The 22,305-nt window shown below is 37.2% G+C and overlaps 1 protein-coding gene across 1 annotated transcript in view; it reads left to right on the top strand.

The window, feature by feature from the left end:
• Window positions 1-5,213: 5,213 nt before the first annotated feature.
• Window positions 5,214-22,305, top strand: part of VPS13C (vacuolar protein sorting 13 homolog C) — a 99,633-nt gene continuing 82,541 nt past the window's right edge. Inside the window, exons 1-9 of the mRNA XM_062583297.1 lie at window positions 5,214-5,375; window positions 6,633-6,676; window positions 10,013-10,055; window positions 10,830-10,925; window positions 11,797-11,898; window positions 17,759-17,868; window positions 18,629-18,688; window positions 19,290-19,349; window positions 19,914-19,994. Coding sequence (XP_062439281.1) covers window positions 5,276-5,375; window positions 6,633-6,676; window positions 10,013-10,055; window positions 10,830-10,925; window positions 11,797-11,898; window positions 17,759-17,868; window positions 18,629-18,688; window positions 19,290-19,349; window positions 19,914-19,994 — 696 coding nt within the window. The 5' untranslated portion in view covers window positions 5,214-5,275. The remainder of the gene's footprint in view (window positions 5,376-6,632; window positions 6,677-10,012; window positions 10,056-10,829; window positions 10,926-11,796; window positions 11,899-17,758; window positions 17,869-18,628; window positions 18,689-19,289; window positions 19,350-19,913; window positions 19,995-22,305) is intronic.

Raw genomic sequence — 22,305 nt, 5'->3', positions numbered from 1 at the left:
TGTAAAAGAAAAACAAAACCAGTATCATTTGCCATTATTTCCACAGAATACTGAATTATTTTAGAAAGATCAAGATGGCAAAATTATCCGTACTGATGTCTTGCATCTGCTAAGTGCAAATATATGTCTTAAATGTGATCAGTGCTTCTGAGACTGTAACAATCAGAAGTTGCAGCAAGGGAAATTCCAAGCAATTCTGAAGAAAAAAAAAATCTCAGTGAGAGAGGCTAAGGAACAGGCTGGTCAGACAGGCTGTGCAATATCCAGCTTTGGAGATTTTCAAAACTTGTCTGGAAAAGGCCCTTGGCAACCTGATCGAACTCATTGCAAAGTTGCCTTATCTCTGCAGGCTTTGTGATGAGGAGAGAGGATACTACATTATTTGGCTGATTTCCCAACTGCTAATAGGTATACACTCTGTGTAACGAGGTAGAGTGGATAAAATTTGCCATCTGTTCACCTGCCAATAGTGAGATGTCAGGAGCTGGAGATTTTGTAATATTAATGCAGTTAAATATGAGAAGAAAGATTGAGCTATCAGTCCACGTACCCACCTCAGAGTAGCATTCAATTGCTGTGACTATTACTTATGCATGAAAGATTGTGTAACAGGCAACAGCAAACAAATATTTGTTGTTACAATGCATGTTTCTATTCATAAAATGAAAACCTTAAACTGACACTTACAATGCAGATTACCATTTTCTATGCTTCATTTTTGTGAATGTACATCTAGAGATTTGAACAAATCTTGCCATATAAATAGCACAACCACAAAGTTATGTGTTACAGTGTTGTATTTATGTTTACTGTTTAGGAAATAATCATGCAGTAATGGAATCATCAAATCTTTATATTTGATGAAGTGCTACAATAATACAGAATGAGCCTCCCAACATCAACCAGAACATGCTGTTTTTGATGACTTTCAGCCGAGTGAAACTACTGTTTCCATTCATATTTATGAAGCCAGTCATATCTATTCACTGTCAGTATGTAGAAAAAAAAAGGACAGATTGTATGGCTTTTTCTCTGAGGTGAATGAACATTATCTGTATATTCAAAGAATGGTAAGCAAACATCCACATTTCTGTTTGTCCTTTATCTGTTCTTCTGGATACAGAACTCATACCTCATGTAACAGGATATGTTTTTTTTTCTTTTTGGACTGTTTACCTTTTTCATTGAGAACACACAAGGAATGGTACCTACCAGCAAACAGGAGTTGCATTAATATTATTTTTGAGTGGGACCCTATCTGCTCAGGAAGACTACCAAAGGATTGTTTGGTAGTAAATGTGCAAAAATATGTATCTTTACTTACAAGTAATATATCAGTACTTACAAGTAACTGCACGTACATTGGATAAAATATTAAAACTCCTTTCTTCATAATTTCTCCATCCTTAATTCCATTCAGTTTTCCTTCATTTTTAAAAATCTGTTCAGGCTTTACCAAAACAAGATATTTTGACACAGACTTGGGTTGCTGATGTTCTTTCCCAGATGAAATTACACTTCTTTGGGAGCAATTTTAAGACCCACTATGTCATATATATCTACTTGTGAGGAAAGCAAGTTTGCAAAGAGCAATAGAAAATGAATTTACTCAAATTTATGCTATAACCAGGTGATTTTCAAAAATCATGGAGTTCTTTAAATATTTTCTGTAGGTAAACATTGTAGTCATTAGGAAATTACCTAACCATATATAACCATATACGTTTTCCGACACATTTTGTTGTTGTGATAAACTGGTCTTTGTTATTTGCTGTGCAGAAGTCCTTATGACTTCTGAAAAGTGAGGGAGAAATAGATATATTGTGCTGGCTATGTTGTATAATTGTTAAAGAGGACATTTAACACCATTGATTTGTATGATTGCTCTTATATTTACATATGCTGAGAACATGAGCTGCCACTGATTAGCTAATACTCTTGCTCAAACCTCAGTTATTCAGTCATGGACTGCATATTCAAAAGCATAGTTAGTAAGTTAAGTTCTTTTAAAGCTTTATTCAAAAAAAAAAAAAATAAAAAAAAAAACAAGTGAAAGTTTGTTACCTAACAGAATGGCATCAGAAGCTCTATTTACAATTTCCTGTCTTGCTTTCTTGCATTGCTGCTTCCATATGATACGATGGGATGTGAATAGCCAACACTGCACAAAAGAAGTAAACTTATAAATAACATAACTTATAAGTAAAATAAACAAATTATAAATTAGAAAGCCAGCATTATGTCAGACTGGGGATATGACAAGGCAGTTGGAAATCAGATGAGTGATGAACTTGCAGTTATCATCCTAAAGACATAGGAGCTTTCCACGTGGACTCTAAAGGCCTCCAGCAATTAGCTCTGCCATTATTGTGTTTGGAAATACTTGCAAGAGTTTATATTTGTTACTTTCTCTCCAGCCTGTTAAGATTATCATTCGTACTCAAAGTATTTATCACTTTTTATAGTCCCCATTCTTCCTAGCAGTTTGTCTTCCTGTCTGAAGGCAAACATAGTTTAAAATGAGAATTCAATAATTTTAGCTAAAATTCCCCCCTCTATTTCAAACACTAGCTTTTGCAGAAATTAATTATGTAATAAAGATCTTCTAAGGCACTATGGAAGATAAATTGTATTAACATGTTATTTAAGGTTAAAAAAATTGCCAGGTGTGTATTTGACTTGGGAAAGCAGGAAACAATAGCACAAAAGCACTCATTCAATAATATTAATGCCCTGTTGTTCAATCTTAAACACTTCTGTAGGAGTCAGTGCAAGCTCTTCTGCTAATGGAAAGAAATGAATCTTCCAACCTAAGTGTGTACGTGTGACAGAAACATTGCCGGTAAGTCACTAGCTGGAATATATGCAGAACACCATTAGATCTGTAGAGCCTTAGCTGCAGAGGCACACAAAAATGTAATGCTCCTCAGGGTTGGACACTTCTTTGCGCAAGAAGACAAATAAAGAGCTTTGGGTTGATGACTTTGTTTTTCAGCTCCCTGGTACTGACTTGAAAGATAGCTCTTTATAATGACCAGTCTCTTCCTATTACACCGTTCCCATTTACTGGGACAAAAAGACCACTCAGTTGGCAATAATCACCAACAACTAAGACATTTTCCAGTAACCAACTGGCATGACACAGTGGTACACTGAATTCTGTAGTCACACTGATGTTGTCTGGGTTGGTATCTCATACTTGCAGCTCCTTGTGTACCCCATCCCTCCCTAACCTAATGAGCTGTTAGAGAGGTTTCAGTTGACGCTGTTTTTTTTTAATAGCTCTATTTAAAATCCTTTGAAGCATGCCTCATTTTCTGATAGTTTTAAATTATTTTAATACTATCCACCAATGAAGATTCCATCATAGTCGATGTGTCAGATATCACAATGTATTCAGCTTGTAGGCTCGGGAGCAGATTTTTGGTCCCTTCAATCACCTCTGGACTCCTTCTCAGAAGGAACAAAAATGGCCCTAATAACGCCACATAAAACCAATTTATCCACATTTGGGCTTAGACCAGGCTTGCAAAAAAGCTAGTATGCAATGTGTGTAGTATGGTGACTACAAGTAAAGCAATCTGACAGTGCATCTTCAAGAACTTCCACAGACTGAGAGGGAGAAGAGGCTTCCAGCTCCAACTGATCCTTTACAGTAATCGGTAGTGGATGCCCATGGAAGGGCAGGGGAAGCAGATGCTTTCCACTAATGATCCTTCCCAGCATTCACATGCTTCTCCAGCATTCAGCAAAAAGACTTCCCCGATAAAAACTGCAACTAGACCATCACATTTATCAGCCATGCCCTTAGTGGTAATAAAGGCTTGTTTTATGCATTAAAGCTTTGATGCTGAAAAACCCTTGCAGACAAGGTAGACATTGATATTTAGACTAATGTGGTACAGACGTGGCATTTCTCTATTAGAACATGAAATAAGATGCTAAAAAAGGAGTCTTGTGTTGCTTGGGTGTTCTGAATTGGACTGTTTATGCTTTATTACACATTTAACAAATTGAAAATGTGTTTGAGGGATCAGCATGTGGATGAGGGTGGTCTCAGGTACATGTCTACTGCACAAATAAAAGTCATGGGACACTGAACCAGAGTTCTTTGGATTTGCCTCAGTTACAGTAAGAGGGAGCTCACCAGTACGAAACAGAGGTTGCAACACAACTAGAGGGGAGACAGCCACTAACAGACCTTTCCTTATTATGTTTACCGAAATCTTTTCATTGATTATCTGTGGTTTCATAACATCTGGCACTAAGCTCTGTTAACAGTCTGCAGACTGTGCTCATGTGGCCTTGATTTTTATGTGTTTTGGAGGCCTGAATCCTATTGCTAAGTTCCTTTTTTTTTGGACACAATTTTGGACTGAAGGTATTATTTTGAGCTTTAAAGCACTGTTCTTTCATGAATTAAAGAGCTCTCATGATTTCAAAATGACTTTATGCAAACAGCCCCTTTGAAATTTGAAACCCACTCCAGCGTCAGCATCCATACCCTCAGATTCATCACACAGAGCAGCACGCTCTCATCTATTTTCTGTCATGCTATTAACTCCCTAAAAATTATTTCTTCTCGTATCCCCTTCCTGAGTTTTCACGTTACTTGAATAGCTGCATTAATAGACATTATAGTTTTCATATGAGCTGTAAGATCTAACCTTTTTCAGATTAGTTCCAACTAAAGAAGCTAATAGATGTTTATTCCAAAGGGGGCACTAAGAATACATACACATTCTAAATAAATAGGTGAACATGAAAGAGGACACTACCTGTTTAAGGCTTCAAAGTTGTATTTACAAGCCCTTAGGCTTTATCTCCAACACAACCACTGCTTTTGACAGGCATAACCCAACTGGCATCAGGTCATGTGGCCTTCCACATGTGTCCTATGAGCCTTCAGATAAAAATGAACACAAGGGGTTTTCCAAGGGGTTGGAGAGAAGCAGAGATTCAGGTTCTGGTAAAAGACAAGGTTTCTTCGGTTTTGTTCAGACTGGCGACTGTTTTGGTGATTATGATTAAGGTGATCATAACCCCGACCGGAACAAGATGGCGCCCCCGCGCCACTCGGCCAACGGTCGCGCCACTCGGCCAACGGTCGCACCGGCGCGGCGCGCAGCGAGGGCGGGGCTGCGCGGCCGCGGCGCGGCCCCCGCGGGACGGGCGCGCGCCCCGCCCTCGTCACCTGACCGCCGCCGGCTTCTCGGGCGCCCCGCCGCCCCCGCGCGCCTGGCTTCGCTGCCCGCGGCCGCTCCTCGCCTCCGTCATGGTGCTGGAGTCGGTGGTGGCGGATCTGCTAAACCGCTTCCTGGGCGACTATGTGGAGAACCTGAACAAGTCCCAGCTCAAGCTGGGCATATGGGGGGGTAAGGAGCCCCTTCCGCCTGCCCGCGCCCTGCGCCGGGGGCCGGGCGGGCAGAGAGGGGGGGAGGCGAGGCGAGGCAGCGGGTGGGCGCTCCCCGCGCCGCGGCGGGCTGCGGGGCTCGTTGGCTGCGGCCCCCGTGAGGGGCGGTCGGTCCGCGGGGCTGTGCCGCCTCCCCTCCCCCCACCCTGAGGGGCGGGCCGCGCCCCCCGTGAGGGGCGGGCGGTGCGCGGGGCTGCGGCCGTTGTGGCCGTTGCGCCGCCTCGAGGCGGGGGGCTGCCTGAGGGGGAGCCAGTGCCCGGCAGCTGCGGCGCGGCGCTGGGCACGACCTGGGTTTTGCTCCTTCTTCCTCAAAATGAGGCGGGGAGGGGGAATGTGGGTAACTTCCTGTAGATCGTGTGTATTAAGCTCTACGGGGGTAGTGTGCCATGCTATTCCCAGCCAATGTATTGAACATTCAAGTTTGTTACTCTTTAGACAGGTGAGTAGTTTAATCGCTGACTAGAGAAGGCTATTTCAGCTGACTTAGATACATAAGCGATGAGATTTTTCTTATCTAATTTTGCTGTTGCCATGGTAGTCAAGATTAATGTTTCTAACACTTACAAGTTATTAAAAATTCCAGTATTATAAGCAGAACATTCCAGTATTATAAGCAGAACATAGCACTAAGGAATCTGGTATTAAAGCACCAAGAAGTATATTTGATGCGCCTTCCTCATCACAGGTAATTCTCGATGATTATGTTCCCTTTGGAAATCTTGTTATATTGCCCGTTTCAGGAAAAGTTAATGCATTTATGAAAACAGTTACGCAAATGCCTTACATTTTTGTGGTTTTATGATTCATGCTGTTCTTCCTGCTATGTAAAATCAACGAAAATAAGAGATAGCACCTTCCTAGTCTGCACTGCCTTGAAAAACCTGTGGTTTTTATTCCTAACACAAAGTGAATAATGAGAATGATAATAAGAAAGTATTATTAGACACACTGAATGGTGTAGAAACAGGCAGAAATATAAGTTAGTGATATTTCTGTAATCTCTACCACTGTTAAATTTTGCTTGAATAATGAGTGTTAATGACTCATAAATTAACCATTTATTGTGTTAATCTTAAGGATTTTGTGCTATCTAGTAGCTGGAGATTTGATTTTAGGTTTTACCCTGTGTTCTTGGGAGTATTGTAGATGAGTTCCTTGCTCCAACATAATACAATAGTTTAAATCACTTATTCTGTACTTCTGTTTTTCTTCCACATAGGTAATGTGGCACTGGACAATTTACAGATAAAGGAGAATGCGTTAGTAAGTATTTCAGATTTTTGAAAATTTTTTTTTTTTGATCTGAGGACGTAAGTCATAAAACGCTACTTACTGAAATTCTGTGTTACACGGTATACCTTCTTTACTAGTTCTTGAAAGTAAATTCTTGATTAACCGCCTCTGATTTTGCTCAGGATATTGCAATAGAGGAAGGAAAGAAAAGCTCTGAATTAAATTCTAAGTGTGCTTCTGCATTAAAAATGTGACTTAAATTACACATACACTTTTGAAATAAATTTTCTGTTGTGTTACTTCCGTATGCACACATATGTGTAGTCTGTCCTAGTATTTGAGGCTTGAAATAATAAAACTTTAAATAAGTTATTTTAATATTTTTCTGTTACCATGTTAGTCTTCCTGTAAAATGTAGGGCATAGCCCTACATGTTCTTCTTTTCAACTTTGTTGGAGTAAATGGGTTTTTGAGGCCTGCCTCCTACAAACTGATTGATATAACAGCTTTTGAAGGACTGCTTTGTTCAGGTGCTGATGTGGGCATTAAGGAAGAAAAGGTTCATCCTTCTAGGTTGGTTAAGGCTTATGTTTATGACTTCCTACATAAGTTGATGTTTCTTTAAAACTGGCAAAGCAGACATTTGTAAGATATGTTCTCTCTGAACTTGACTATGGTCATTCAAATGCTCCATTCTGCTCCTTTTGAAATAGGAGTGATGGAATGGGGGAAGGACAAGAAACAGCTTGCATTAAGTACCCAAATTCTTATCCGAAAAAGTGTTTGTTAATTTTTATATTCTTTAATGGCATAAATGAATGGCTGTACTGTTAAGACAATCTTACTGCAGTCTTTAGTATGCTTCTACTTTCACTAAAGTGAATTTGTACTTTTCTGTGAAAAGAAAATATGTTGGATTTTTGCTTGACCTAATAATTTTCTTCATTGTTCTGGTTTCATATTTTACCTGCCTATTTCACCTATTAGCGATATCTTTGTTCTGCTTAAGTCTATTTCACAGCTCTCAGTAAAAATGTCTTTGTACTCTGGTAGTTAAAAAAGGATAGAAGAGGAAAAGTGTTACCTACTTCATCCATCTGTCTTTGCTTCTTATTGTAATAGCAGAGTTGATTGTGGTTCTACTAATTCTGACTTCACTTGTTTCAAGTACTGACTTATGTGACTGACCAGAGCTGAAAGAGACCTAAGATAATTTCAAGAACTGTAAATAAGGGGAGTTTTCAATGGCTTTATACTTGTCTAGTGGGTTTCAAAGCAAAAGCTTGTGTAAATATATTCCAAGTTTTCTCTCAAAATATATTAGAGTATTTGCTGACACAAGAGTGCTGAAGTGAAATACACGTTTCTTTTATCCTTTGAGGATGTTGCTTTGTTTTGCATGACTTCAGCCATAAAAATAAACAGAAGTGTAACATGGCAGTTGACACTAATCTCCTTTTTTTTATGATGTCAAACACCTGTAGTAGTAATAGCAATAAAATCTTGCCCATGGATTTCTTCAGCTTTATTATATCCTTTAAGCATAAGGAAAAATGCCTGATGAAGAAGACCCACGTTCCTGAGCAACCTGTTGCAAGTTTCTCAGACTTCTATTGTTACAAGAACGCTGAACTCTGAGTATCTTTACTTGTGAACTTCTCTCCAGTATGTCATATATATTTTTTTTTTAATCTTCAAAGGTGATCTTCTGAAAACTCAGATTTTTTTCAAGGTCAAAATCGTGGTCCTGCCCTCTTAGCAGGCCAAAACTAAGCTAAGCTCCCTCAGAATTTGTTCGACTGTGGGCCACAAATACAGTGTCAAATGGGTTAGATTTGCTGGATGATAACTACTTCTACATCACCTCTCCTTGCTCTATTGATAGCAGAGATTTTTGTTCTCATAATTTGCTTACTCTCTTTCTATGCTTGTTTCTACTGCTAAAAACAAAGTGTGCAGATTAAAGTATTTTAAAAAAAATTTACTTTCTCTCTCCTGATACATTTTAATGAAAAATAAAAACTGTCAGGAAAGCTTCCAGTTAAGCCAATTGAGCAGACTTTTAACATACAGCCCCTGCAAGATGAAATAGCAAGATATGCTTGGAAGATATTGAAGAGTGATTGTCACCATGTCACCAAGAGGGATTTGAAACACCTGGATAAGTCTCTAGGAATATGTAGTTATAACCAGAAAAGGGTTAAAACATACCATAGCTCTTGTTTTTCAATAGTTGCTTTGAGTCAGTAGATGAAGAATAAGTCACAAAAGCATTGTCACTAGCTTTGTTGCTTAATTAAAAGAAAGAGGGGGAATATATATATATTTTTTAAGCTATCTGATGTTACATCTTCATTGCAGTTCAGGACACTTCTTAAAAGCAGTGGAAATTTGACTGATATGTAAATTGGAGATGTGTTAATCTGTTTTTTGGGGCAGCCCAGTTAACTATATTTGAATTGCAATGGATGGCTCAAGGCTCTTTTCTAATATGCAGGGAGAGAAGGAGTTAATATCTATCTCATTTGAGAAAACAGGTTTGCCGCTTATAATTTTTGAGATTGGCATTCTTTCTAAATAATTTAACCACAAATCAAAGGCCTGAAGTGAAGTCAAAGTGGAAGAGAGTTTTGGAAAATACTTTCTTTAAGAAGGGAAAGGAAACAGGCAGCAGCTGGGGGAAGTACCAGCTGGAAATTTGCTGTAATATTAGTTAAATCACGATGTTTTCATTGCATTTTAAATCTTTCCTTTTGTTTTTGGGTGGGCTTTTCTTAACCGGTGATTCTCTTCCTGGTTTTTGACGTAGGCTATATAGATGAGATCATTGGTCAGGTTTAACTGATGGTAATTGCTCACTATTCGCTTGTTCATCCTGTCTTTAAGCCTATCGTATTGATGTTTGGCAGGCATTTTGCCTAGGACCTCATAACGTTTTTAGTGAGGCTTTTAATGTATATTTGGAAAAATTAGGTACAATACTGATTATCATAAACAAAAGACCTATATGGCAAATTAACAAAAATGCAGAGTTAAATTATCACATGTAGATAAAATTTTATTTTTTAGTAACTTTTGGAGCAAGGCATTATTATGCTTGCAGGAGAGTCTTGCTGAAAATGTTTAACTGCTTCATTTTTATCCTTTTTACAAACTGTATCATATTTATGGATCTCTAAGTTCATGAGAGTATTACTAAATAATTAGAACTCTGTCACATGGAGAACGGCTTTTGTTCTGGAAGTTTAGTTCTTGGAGAGTAGTTTTAACATGAGTAAAGATAATCTGGTTTATACAGCAAAATTTATTATCTCTAAAATATATGGATCTGTTTAATACTTTTTTTTTCTTTTGTTTTTTTAACAGAGTGAACTCGATGTGCCTTTTAAAGTAAAAGTTGGTCAGATAGGTAAGTTACTGTTTCACCAGAAATCTTAAAATGGAAATTTTAGAGCAGATCTTAAGATCAATCTTGTTCTTGAATTTCTTTATTAAGCTTTCTTAGACAGGTGATCTCTGTAATTTTACTTGCTGTTGAGACTAGTGTAGCTGTCTAACTGCTCTGATTAAATTATAGGATATTGTTTGGTTGATCCTTTTGGAGTAACTGTACAGGCTGGATATGAAAAACGTGTCTGAGAGGTTATTTCCAGATAAATGAATGATTAAGGGAGCTGTTTAGTACAAGCAAAATATGTGTGGCTTTTAAGTTACATGATCAATATGAAGAATTTAAGTAAGATTTGTGAAAAGTTGGCATATAGGCCAGAATTTAAAGAATTCTCAGACTTACATTGTCAAAATGCCTTTTGGTCATACTCAGCATTGCTTTTTCAAGTTAAACAATTGTGGGAGAGGAGTGCATCAGATCTATTTTTCTATGTCTCTACAAAATTGTGTTCATCCCAGTAAATTAAACTCAGTCATGATCTTAACTTTTGATCTGAAGTCTTGTGACTCACTGCATCTTCTTGCTTAAATCAATGGCTTATTTTCTATGTAGTTTTTTTTTTTCACTTCAAGATCTATACGAATTGCCTAGGCCCACAGAGGTCCCACCTTACCTTCTGTGGTGTGTAGGACTTCCAGAAAGAGGGCTAATGGTCTTCGGTAACTGAGGTATTGTTCAGCCTGAACACAGCATAGATTTCTGCCTTGAAGTAACTATGTTTTGTTTATCTAGATAAACTTACTCTGAAGATTCCTTGGAAGAATCTGTATGGTGAGGCAGTTGTTGCAACTCTAGAAGGCTTATATCTTCTAATAGTTCCTGGAGCAAGTACGTAAACCATTCAAGAAAACATTGAAATCAAATAATGGAAGAGAGAAAAATATTGAAGGGTACTATGTAATTGAATATATAATATATTATGTAATAGGAGGTAGTTCACAAAGGCAACCATTTATACATTCTGTTCACTCAAGGAGGTTTTTAGGCAAACGCTGACAAGTGAGTGCAAGAAGGGTGGGAGGAAATGGCACCTGTTGCTTTCATGGAAATCCTTGGGTGTATCCATTTTAAGTTCAATTGAAGAGAGGTTTCCTCTGAAGGATGCTTAACCTGAACCCTTTTCTCTGGCATGAGCTAGATTTTTTGAAGTAGTCCATCTGTTTCTAACTTTTAACACTTAAGTAGTAATTCCATTAGAACAGGCTGTTAGGGAGAGGAAAGAGGATCAGAGAATTTGATTCATTTTCTATGAAATCAGAAGCTCTGGTATACTAAGTAAACTTTCAGGTTTCTAGAGCATTAAATGTGTGTATACATACATACATATATATATATATATATATATATATAGTAGAACTTACAACTTGGGTTATACTGCAAAGTGCACACTTAAAGGAGTCTGAATTTCTGCTTTTGTAAGGATATAGCAAAGTTCTTCATCGTGATTTCTGCGTCTCTTGGGATATAACACTTAAACATTGGTATAATCCTTGTGTAGCTTACTACATAGGAGTATGAATTCCAGAGGTGTGATGTAGGTTTGAGCAGTTAGACCAAGAATAGCCTTTATGTTGCCAAATGAGTTTGTCTTGTTTGAGATAATGTTGAATATGGTATGTGCTACTTGATTATGTATTTACTTAATTTGAGCAACAGTGCTTCAACTGTAGAATTAAAACTGCCCCAACTTGGCTTACAGGCATTAAATATGATGCAGAGAAGGAAGAAAAATACTTGCAAGATAATAAACAAAAGGAACTTGCAAGAATTGAGGAAGCCTTGCAGAAAGCAGCAGAAAAAGGTACTAAGTTAATAATGTAAACCTCCATCAAAATTTGAGAACTTAGGCTATGATATGAAAACAAAACCCTATTTTGTGTCTGGCTTCCTAAATCTTATGCTTTTCAAGTATCTAGCTAATCTTACTAATATTCTTCAAAAAGTCTTTTTTTTTCCTCTGAAACTTGAAACAAAAAGTTACTTATTTACTATTCATTCGTCCATTTAACTTCCATTGGAAGTGTGAATTCGATTGATTTTTTTTGTGTGTGTGTGTGTGTGTGCGTATATATATATGTAAATGTATATAAAGCTCTGAGGAGTTAGAACTGATGATAGAAATTGCATTGCATGGGACATTATCTTACTGTAGAGTTTTAATACGATTCTTTAATAATGTCATACTGTGTTTTAGAGAAATGGAAGTCTTTTTAAGTGGAGCATTTTTAGCATAATCTGCATTTTTAATGCTTTTGAAGAAATTATTTATCTAAAAATACTAAAAATAGTACCTCAGTAGCTTGATTCCCCATTCAAAGAACTAGAATTAAATTGAGTCATGTTTGGAGGAGATGCGGTGTTAAACTTGCAGCATCGAGGAGAAAAAGGCAAGGGATCACTCAACTTGGGTTACTTTAAACTGTAGTTATCCTCTCAGTCATGTGTGGCCTCACATTTCAGTGGTACAGTGGCTTTGTTTCTTGCATGTTTCTGGTCTTGTGCTTGAATATTGTACTCAGGAGGAGTTGTACAGTTCCTGCATGAGCAGATCTGTTGCCCTTGCTAGGTGCAAAAGTCTTAGGGCCAAAGTTGCTCTACTGCAGCTTGAATTCATAAGGAATCCTTTTTGTTAACCTTCAGGAGCACAATATATCTGGTGATAGTTTAAGAAATATACTGAATATGAAATTATCAAGGTCCATTTTTAGCTCTATTTGCTTTTGTGGCTAATACTCAGCATACCTTAGTGTGTATAGAAGCCCGATTCAGTACTTAAATTTATTTAAGAATCTCTTAACGCAGAAGGTTCTGGGGATTTTTTTGAAGACATGCTACTCAAATTTTGAACGAATTTGTACTAACCAAAGAGTGACATTACTATGTGATGAAAAGTGAGAACAAGATCTGCTGACATAAGCTGGCAAAACATTACTTCCTTTTTTCTAAGCTACTGAAGTCTATCATTATCAAAACTTAGGAGACCAAAGCTTGCAACACTTGCCAGTTAGAAGTAAAATGAAAATTGCATGATTTGACATATGTAGACAGATATTATAGTGGAAATACTAAATTAGCACATGAATTTTATGAACTTGACACTAAATCAGGAGTTTATTTCTTCATTTTAAAAAATGCATTTTTTTAATCATTTGCTGCCGTGCGGACTAAGGCATTCATTCACAAGATTCCTTGTATGGGTTGGAGAAACTGATTTACAAGGACATCAAACCTGGTGGGTATGCATGGTTAATTACTACTTAAGTTTAACAAATGAAAGAAACCAACATCCAAATGGCCATATGTAGAAATGAAGCAGCAAGACTTTTTGGTAAGCATCCGCATATTGGTGGTTCTAGAAATAAGATTTTAATAATTGTGAATTCAAGAGGAAATGTACAGTGACTGGTGTGGTCTTAATTGAGTGGCTATTCAGAAAGACAGTACAAGAAAGATCTCCATCAGCCATGTTGAGTTCAAGAATATCATAGAATGCTGGTAATTTTTTTTTTTTTTTTTAGTACATTAAGTGTACTAAAGGAGGATAATTACCGTTAAAGTTTCTGGACTTAAGACATTTCAAGTTCAGGCTGTCTTGCAACTTTGAATAGGCAAAATGAGACATAGAAGACTGAAAACATCTAGCATGTGTTTCCGTGTTCTTACTGATTTGGATTGCTCTCAGTAAGTAAGCAAGGAAACTGTCTCCAGTGAAGTTCAGCAGAGCTGCTATTATGTTATACCTGCTGTACTCTTTTTTTTTTTCTCGAGTTCAGTAGAAGACTATTTCTAGCCAAAATTCTTTAGTAGGCTTTTATCTGAGTGCAAGTTCAGAATGAGTTTAAAATGGGGCTTGAGCTATGTTTTGTGTCTCCATAGTTGTGAATGCAAGTGATATATAGGAAAATCATGTCTTGTTTTTGTCTTGCATGTGACTGAATGCATGAGATCTACAAATTCTTTAATGACTGAAGGAAACTGTCCTTTTAAAATTACAAGGAATGCTCTGTAGCTGATATTTAAAGTGAACTGTTTAAAAGAAAACGTTTGTATTTTGGGGCAGTTTTTTCTTTTTGTTCCTGGTTCAGTGGTAGGATGACCGCTGTCTAAGTGCAAGGCAGGTTAAAACCTTGGGATGCACTTTCTCCTTTATTTGAACAAGCATGCAAGTAACTCAAAATAAAGGCCTTGCCCTAGTTAAACAGGCTGTTGTACTTGCTTCTTGCTATGGCAGTACACACCCTTCTGCTAGAAGTATAAAATGTTGAGCACAGGCTGCCCTATTGCTAACTTCCTCTTCCTCTGTGTGGGCAGAGAGGGGGAAGAAACAATATAGCTGACCAAGCTAGCTTTCTTTAGGAATGTGGAAAAATGGGAGCACTAGCTTAATGCATGAAACAGTTTGTGACTGCTTTGATCATAATGTGTGTGTAAATATTAGAATTTAATTTCATAAAAGCTTTTTAAAGAATCATCATTTCTGCATGCATTTTGCACATTTATAACCATCATTCTTTCAGATCACGTTCATACCCTGCTGTTGATTAGTGTGAGAGTCATTGAGAAGCTCTTAAGGTTTCTGTGTACATCTTGAATATCTTAATTTGAAAGTTATGCCACTGTATGGTAGAAGTTGTTTTTCTGGTGGTTTTGCCTCATGATGTGTATGCATTATTAGCTGTTCAGGTATGCCAACTATGCCTCTGCCTGAGGTCATTAAATTAAAGACAAACATGTATTATTGGATTTCAAAGTTGTTCACCAGGGTTCTAATAAGCAGTTCTTCACCTCTAGAATTTTGCTACACCTATCAAAATAATTGTTCTTCAGTTCTGTTTTCTGTTCATCTCATACTTAATTGATCCAAAAGTGCATTAATGTAATGAATTCATGAAAAAGTCCTATGTAGGTATATTTACTGAGAAACCTGATGATTATTTGTAGTTCTTCAAACTCTTCAGAAGTTACATAAGGAATATGTCAAAATTATCGTCTTGACCTTACAATTGGCAGGACCATTGATCTAGTCGATACTTGGGTGTGTAATGTGAAGTTTTTACTGGCTACTTAGTTTAATGGAACTTTAAACTTAAACAATGTAGAAATAACCAAGATTTCAGTTGCTTCCAGGAAAGTGAATTTGCATATAAACTTTAAAAAAACAAGATTCTGTGTTGTAAAGTGTAGCTGGCTGCTTCCTTATCACCTCTGAAATCTTTAAAAGCTTTTAATGAGAGCTCAACAAAGGCATTCTGCTTTAACACAAACTGAACTTCTTTGTTTCTTTTTCTTCCCTATGCTTTCCTGTATTTGTGCTTTACTAACTTGAACTTTATTTTTCTCGTAAAATTGCTTGCACTGAAAAAGGACGTAAGCGTAAAAAGTATAAAAAGCATTTTAAGAAACCCTTTAGAGGTCATGATCATTCAAAAGGTAGGTAAAACATGTGGATGCATTTTTTTATTTATTTTTGTGTGTGCATACTTTCAAAGAAAAAAAAATGCTTGACTTGTTTGATTTGTTTGGATTAGTTTCTCCTAGTTTTGGCTATACAGCCACTGATGCTTTGCCTTGTTTTTGGAAATGAGGACATAAACTAGAGAGAGCTTTTTGAGATTCCCCTGTTCTCTGAATCAAATGAACGTGAACTTGACTGTTGGAAAAACTGCATGTGAGAGAGAGAGAATGTCTATTAGTTCAGTTTTCATAATATTACAGTAAAAACCATATAAAATAATTCTGTTAATATACTGATGATATAGCAGTAAAGTATCATTTCAACTGTCATCTTAGCTTCTGTTCTAAGTAGCTAACATTGTGTTATGACTGATATTCTGACAGCAGTGAAGTTGATGTCTCCCCAAGAAGATAATCATAGTCCATCACTATCAAAGCACAACTTTTCATCATTAGTGTCACTGGGAGTGTGGCTCTTGAACAGATTGCCATATCTCATGTAATTTTATTGCTACCTATCTGAACTTGGGTGAAGCTGCAGTGTAGGCTCATAAACAGAGTAAAAAATGGATCAGTTTTGTGAATTGTCAGGCTTTTATTGCTGCTGATAGCTGCATTTAGTTAGAAAAATGTTAATGAGTTGCCTGTTTGCATTACTGGAAAGCCATGAAGCTTGAATACCTGCTTCTCTGCCCTTTTTTGTTTATCAGAGTTGCATTGCTTTCTGTTAATATCAAGGGACGTTAACAGCTGAGAGTTGTGAAGGAATGATTAATGGGAGGAAAAGTGTGAGACATATAAAAGTTTTTGTTTCTTCCTGGATTTCATGACTAATTTTTTACTTGAAGTCAAATGCTTTCTTGAATAGAATTACTATATCATATACAGTGGCAAAATGTTTTTATTTTTATTGAAAATTTCTGAACCTCTCTTAGCTTAAAAAATAATTTTTTTTAAAGAATACTAAGTTATATACTTAGTTACTCTGCATGAGAATCAGAAACATGTAAAATGTTATAAATAGCTACTGTAGTCTGAGAAATAAAAGTGAGTGCAACCCTAAATTCAGTTAATTAAAAAGTTAATTAAAGGACCTGTGGTCCTTTTTCCCTCTGTACTTGGATAGCTATGTATGTGTCTTCAGCTTGAGCCATCTGTAGCATTTCCAACAAAAATACACAAGCTTATCAGTGGCACTTCACTGTGACACCCAGTTTGTAAAGTAGGTACTGTACAACATGAGGTAACATGTAGAGAGAGCTAGAGAACAGACAGCTCACCTGTATTTAAGTTAAAATGTTAATACACTTGGTCCAAGATAACACTTTCAGATTTATATTGTTAAACAGTGAATGTAAATTCTTAAGTAAATTCTTAGTTTTTTCCGGTATGCATATGTTTGTCTTGGGTGGCTCCTGTGTGTCTGTTGCTTCTGCTGCCCCATCTTGTTCAGAATAAGCTCAGTTATCACTATGTGGCTTAGAAAGGTTCTGTGTGGATTTAGCTTAACTGGCCACAGTATGAATCCACTATGGAAGAAATGTAATATTTTACAGTGTAACTGTTCATTTTCTATATATAATATATCACCATTTTTACATCCTCAGTGTGCTATAAAAGGCTATAATGGACTGATCTTTTATTGTGCAAACATTGTCTTCACTTGGCTATTCAAGGATATTTTTGAGCTGAATTACACCTTCCTACCTATTTCCTCATTGGAATTGCTAGTTAATTGCTGAGGGAGTCTTAAGGGAGAACATTTTACTTTGTAAGGAGTGGGGTGAGGTATGTTTACCAAAAAAAAAAAAAAAAAAAAAAAAAAAAAAAAAAAATCAGAAAGCTGTGTTGTAAGCTAAATGATTTTTACTGAAACTTGGACGTAAACTTCGTTATGGTAGCATGTTGTGCACACTCAGCTAAAATCATGTCTTCAGACTATGGATAGACAGGAATGTTACATTCATGTGATATGCTCTGTAATAGAAGAAAGTTTCATGGGGGTACAGATGGATAGGACATTGAGCTTCCTAATTTTAAGTGTTACACTGACAAAGAGAAAAATGCATTATCTAATGTAAAAAGTAAACAATTAAGTGTCAAGTATTTACATTAGAGTAAACATTAAGTTTATATTTGAATACCTGTTGGTATGGTTAGACTCAAGATGTGACAATACAACTGAATGATGACTTCTTAAATTTTAGACAAACCAAAGGAAGAGAAAAAAGATACTTTTTTAGAAAAGCTTGCAACTCAAGTTATAAAAAATGTGCAAGTCAAAATCACAGGCATTCATGTTCGATATGAAGATGATGTAAGTATTTGGAACATCTTTTCTTCGTTTTACATTGTACTCCAGTGCTGTGGTTATTATGTAGTCCCTAGAAATAGATCAATTCTGGTTTGTTCTATACCTCTTCAGGTAAAATACCTCAAGTATAACTGAAAACCATAAATATTTTGGATACTTGAGATACATATTCTCTTTGCCCTGTTTGATGGCATGTGTCTCACTAAATGTGAGTAGTGGCTGTTTCTCATGCATTAGTGCATGCAGTTAAGTACAGAATTTTTCAGTATGCTAGATGAGATGCAGAATGGCAGGAACTGATAAGGGTTAGAGATGAGTCAGAAAGCAAATGGTTAAAAACACTTATTTGATGATTGAGAATATATAAACAAAACTGATACTATTCCATCCTATTTGCAACTTCATTTAGGAAAAAAGTATGAGGCATTTTGTGATGTGATAGTTGCCTGTGAAAGGGAAGGATTAGATGTTGATTATTTCCCAAATCTATTTTGGGACTATTTTTTTTCCCTATAAAAAGATTATTAGATGTTGAAAGGGAACTTTGGGATTTAAGCCTTTATACCACATCGATCTTGGATATTGACCCAACTTGGAGAGTTCTAAGAATGCTCCAGCTAGTAGTAGTGTAAGTGAAGGAAGACCCTCAGAACAGAGTTCAAGTTCATTTTAACGAAATGATGCATCTTTGTTGTATGGGCAGATGAGAGATAAATACCTGTGGTTTTTTTTTGTTTGTTTGTTTGTTTTTCTATTTTTATAGGTCACAGATCCACAGTGTCCATTTTCTTTGGGAATGACATTGGGTGAACTTAGCTTACTGGTAATGTGTGTGTGAGAATGTGTGCATGTGCTTATATATTTTGTTTAATTGTCTTTGGCTGGGTAGCCGAAAGGAAAGTTTGTGTTTAATGTGAGATAATGAAAGCTTGCATACAGCTGGAAGCTTAGACAATCTTTCATGCATGTAAGTGTTATTTAATATTTTTACAGGCAGAAGGGAAGACTGCTGGGGAAGATGGGGCTTTTTAAGGCTAACTGTTCTTATGATCCAAATTATCTTTAAAATTAGATGAAAGTATTTATCTTTACAGAGTAGGGCTAATAAGTATATTATGACAAACATTGCTCAAAGCAATGGAAATGTGGTATTTGGCCAGGCTTTTGAGAAACCGAGGAGATAATTTCAGTTAACCCTTGTTTTTGTTAGATGTTAAGGATTTTATAGATGTGATAAGGAGTTGGAAATTAAACCTGGTAAAGTTCAGTGTTGAGTTATGTGTATGCAGTCTAGAGAAACTGTCTTCTGCTGTTGTCTGGTAGGACCAAAATGATGATGCTTTTTGTGCTTGAAAGCATAGAACAAAACCTCAAATGTATTGAATAAGATACAAAGAATGACTTATATTACTTTTAACTTTTAGACAACAAATGAGAATTGGATACCTTCTATTCTGAATGAAGCCGCAAAAATGATATACAAGGTAACATGTTTTTGCCTCACTCCTTTAGGAGTATAGTGAACAGCTGATCTTGGGAGTCTGTAGTAGAAGTGGGGCAGGAGAAATAATCCGAGGTTCTAAAGAGAAATTGGAAAAAGCACTTTGTTTTGCTAATTCTCCTGTTACTTTTCTTAAATTTGCTTTATATCCAGACAGAAGTAGAACCAAAATGACTGTTTTTATACAAGGCGTAACTTTCAACTCCATGGTTTAGAAAATTTGCCATAGATTCAAACACTGATCCATTCATTACATGCATTATGCAACAAGTCTTAAATTGGCATAGTAACTACAATTTCAAATAATTGTGCTAAATTACTGTTGCCAGTTTCTACTCCAGTCTCCATGCCTAACATATTTGGGATTCACACTTGCTAAAATAAGTATTTGAAGATCTAAGAAATGATAGGAATATTGTAAGAAGGGTTTAAGAATCCTGGCTTCTTTCTCAGACCAACTATATATATAAAAAGGGGAAAATCTAATCTCGTAGAATGGATTGAATACTGAGTATGGAATCTGCTGAATGCTTTCTTCTTTTCACAGCTTTTGTGCCTCGACAGCCTCAGTGTTTACTGGAATGTACAAAGCAAAATGTGCTATCATGGCTCCCGTGAACAAATATTGGTAATGTAGAAGGAAATGCATTAGACAGTTGTATATTCCAGGGTTTTTGTAGTGTTGCAAAATACACTATAGTAACTTTTTTCTTTTTTTTTCCCTACCCCTTATTTTGGTCAGCTATATTCTCATACCAGGGTCATACCTTAATCCATTGTTCCATTGATCGCTAATATTTTTTGGTTAACTCCATGTTATTGACTCCTTTCTGTTTAAAAATTCTCAGAAATTGGGTTTGTAAATCAATTCTGTTAAATTAATCCTGACTTCTTACTGTTTACCTGGTACTGTATGTTAAAGATCTAGTCTATATGAATTGTTATGTAGCTACTGTAATAAAAATGGCAATATTGATATAGTAAATGGGCACAGAATTAATAAATAGTCAAAATATTAGGTCTGTATCAGAAGAATAACTTGTATCACTGTTATCCAAATATCTTAGCTGCATGGTTAAAATTAACAGAGTAAAGGAGAAAAACGAATAGAAGAACAAGAAATTAAAATGAAGGGTATGTGTGTTTTTGGGGGAGAGAATTTGTGGTGTTTTTGTTTTAAGAAACTGAAGCTTATAGGTAGTACATACTCACTGTCAATCTTTAAAAAGTTATGAAAAGGATAATGTAGTGGTTCTTTTAAGGGAGCAACCCCAGTTATGGGAAGTAGCTTTAGCAAAATTTGGGAAAAGCTTTAGTAGAATACGCTGTACAGATGGATGAATGAGTATACTGTGCTTGGCAGAAAAGGGTCATAGCTTTAAATGTGAAAGATAATCTAGGGCTGAGTAATGAAGACCTCTTAAAATGAGTTTGAGTGGAACACAAATAGGGCATGCTACATGAAAGATACAGATAAAGAGGACATGCTGTGATGCTAGAAACTACTTTGCGAAGCTAACTTGGCTGGTGCTGAGACTGGAGAATAGATGATGGTACTCCAGTACAAATGATGAGGAGCAGAACAAGGGCCATAAGTATAATCTGGACAGAATAAGAGGCAGATATTTTTAAAGGATAGTTAAAGGGGAAAAACAGAATAAAATGTAAGTGTATGGGCTTACAGGAGGCTATGTCTAGTTTCTCTAACTTATTTGTGTTTTGAGTTGCTGTTAGCTGGATGAGTAGTAGGGTGTTGGAACTTTTAATACTGTAAGTATGTGAAGTATTTGTTTTGCTTTCATGTCATTGCTATGTGACCTTATAATGCTTACTTTGGTGGAAGAGGTACTTTGGCACAGGGAACTTAGAAATTTTGAGTAGGACAGCTATAGAGAGTCTGAGAATTGAGTCTGAGAGCACACAGCCTTTTTTCTCTGTGTTGGTTGAAGGCTTTTGAGTTACCAAAGCACCAATTCTGTTAACAACTGTTCTGTTAAGAACCATTTCTGTTAAGAACTTTGTGCCAAATGGCTGCCTCAAGAATCCTGGAGCCTGGAGGCAAGGGAAAAAGTCTGGAGAAGGGAAGACATTCCTTTGGTTGAGGAGGATAGGATTAGAGACCTTCTGGGCAAGCCTGACATCCGCAAATCCATGGGCCTGGATGGGATCCACCCTGAGGGAGCTGGTAGATGTTGTTGCCAGGCCGCTCTCCATCATCTTTGAAAAGTCACGGAGAACTGGAGAGGTGCCTGAGGACTGGAAGAAAGCCAGTGTCACTCTAGTCCTCAAAAAGGGCAAGAAGCAGAACCCAGGCAACTATAGGCCGGTCAGCCTCACCTCCATCCCTGGAAAGGTGATGGAACAGCTCATTCTGGATGTCATCTCCAGACATATGGAGGAAAAGAAGGTGATGAGGAGTAGCCAGCACGGATTCACCAAGGGGAAATCCTGCTTGACCAACCTGATAACCTTCTACGATGGAATGACTGGCTGGGCAGATGAGGGGAGAGCAGGCGGGCGTTGTGTGCCTTGACTTCAGCAAGGCTCTTGACACTGTCTCCCATAACATCCTCCTAGATAAGCTCAGGAAGCGTGGGTTAGACGAGTGGACAGTGAGGTGGCTTGAGAACTGGCTGAAAGGCAGAGCTCAGAGGGTCGTCATCAGTGGCGGGGAGTCCAGTTGGAGGCCTGTGGCTAGTGGCGTCCCCCAGGGCTCAGTACTGGGTCCCATCCTGTTCAACTTCTTCATCAGTGCCCTGGATGAGGGGACAGAGTGCCTCCTCAGCAAGTTTGCTGATGCTACCAAGCTGGGAGGAGTGGCTGACACACCTGAGGGCTGTGCTGCCATTCAGAGAGACCTGGACAGGCTGGAGAGCTGGGCAGAGGAACCTCCTGAGGTTCAACAAGGGCAAGGGGTCCTGCACCTAGGGAGGAATAAC

This window comes from Rhea pennata, chromosome 10, assembly GCF_028389875.1.
Source record: "Rhea pennata isolate bPtePen1 chromosome 10, bPtePen1.pri, whole genome shotgun sequence".
In the NCBI taxonomy this organism is placed as follows: domain Eukaryota; kingdom Metazoa; phylum Chordata; class Aves; order Rheiformes; family Rheidae; genus Rhea; species Rhea pennata.
This window is presented reverse-complemented; position numbering and strand designations above follow the sequence as displayed.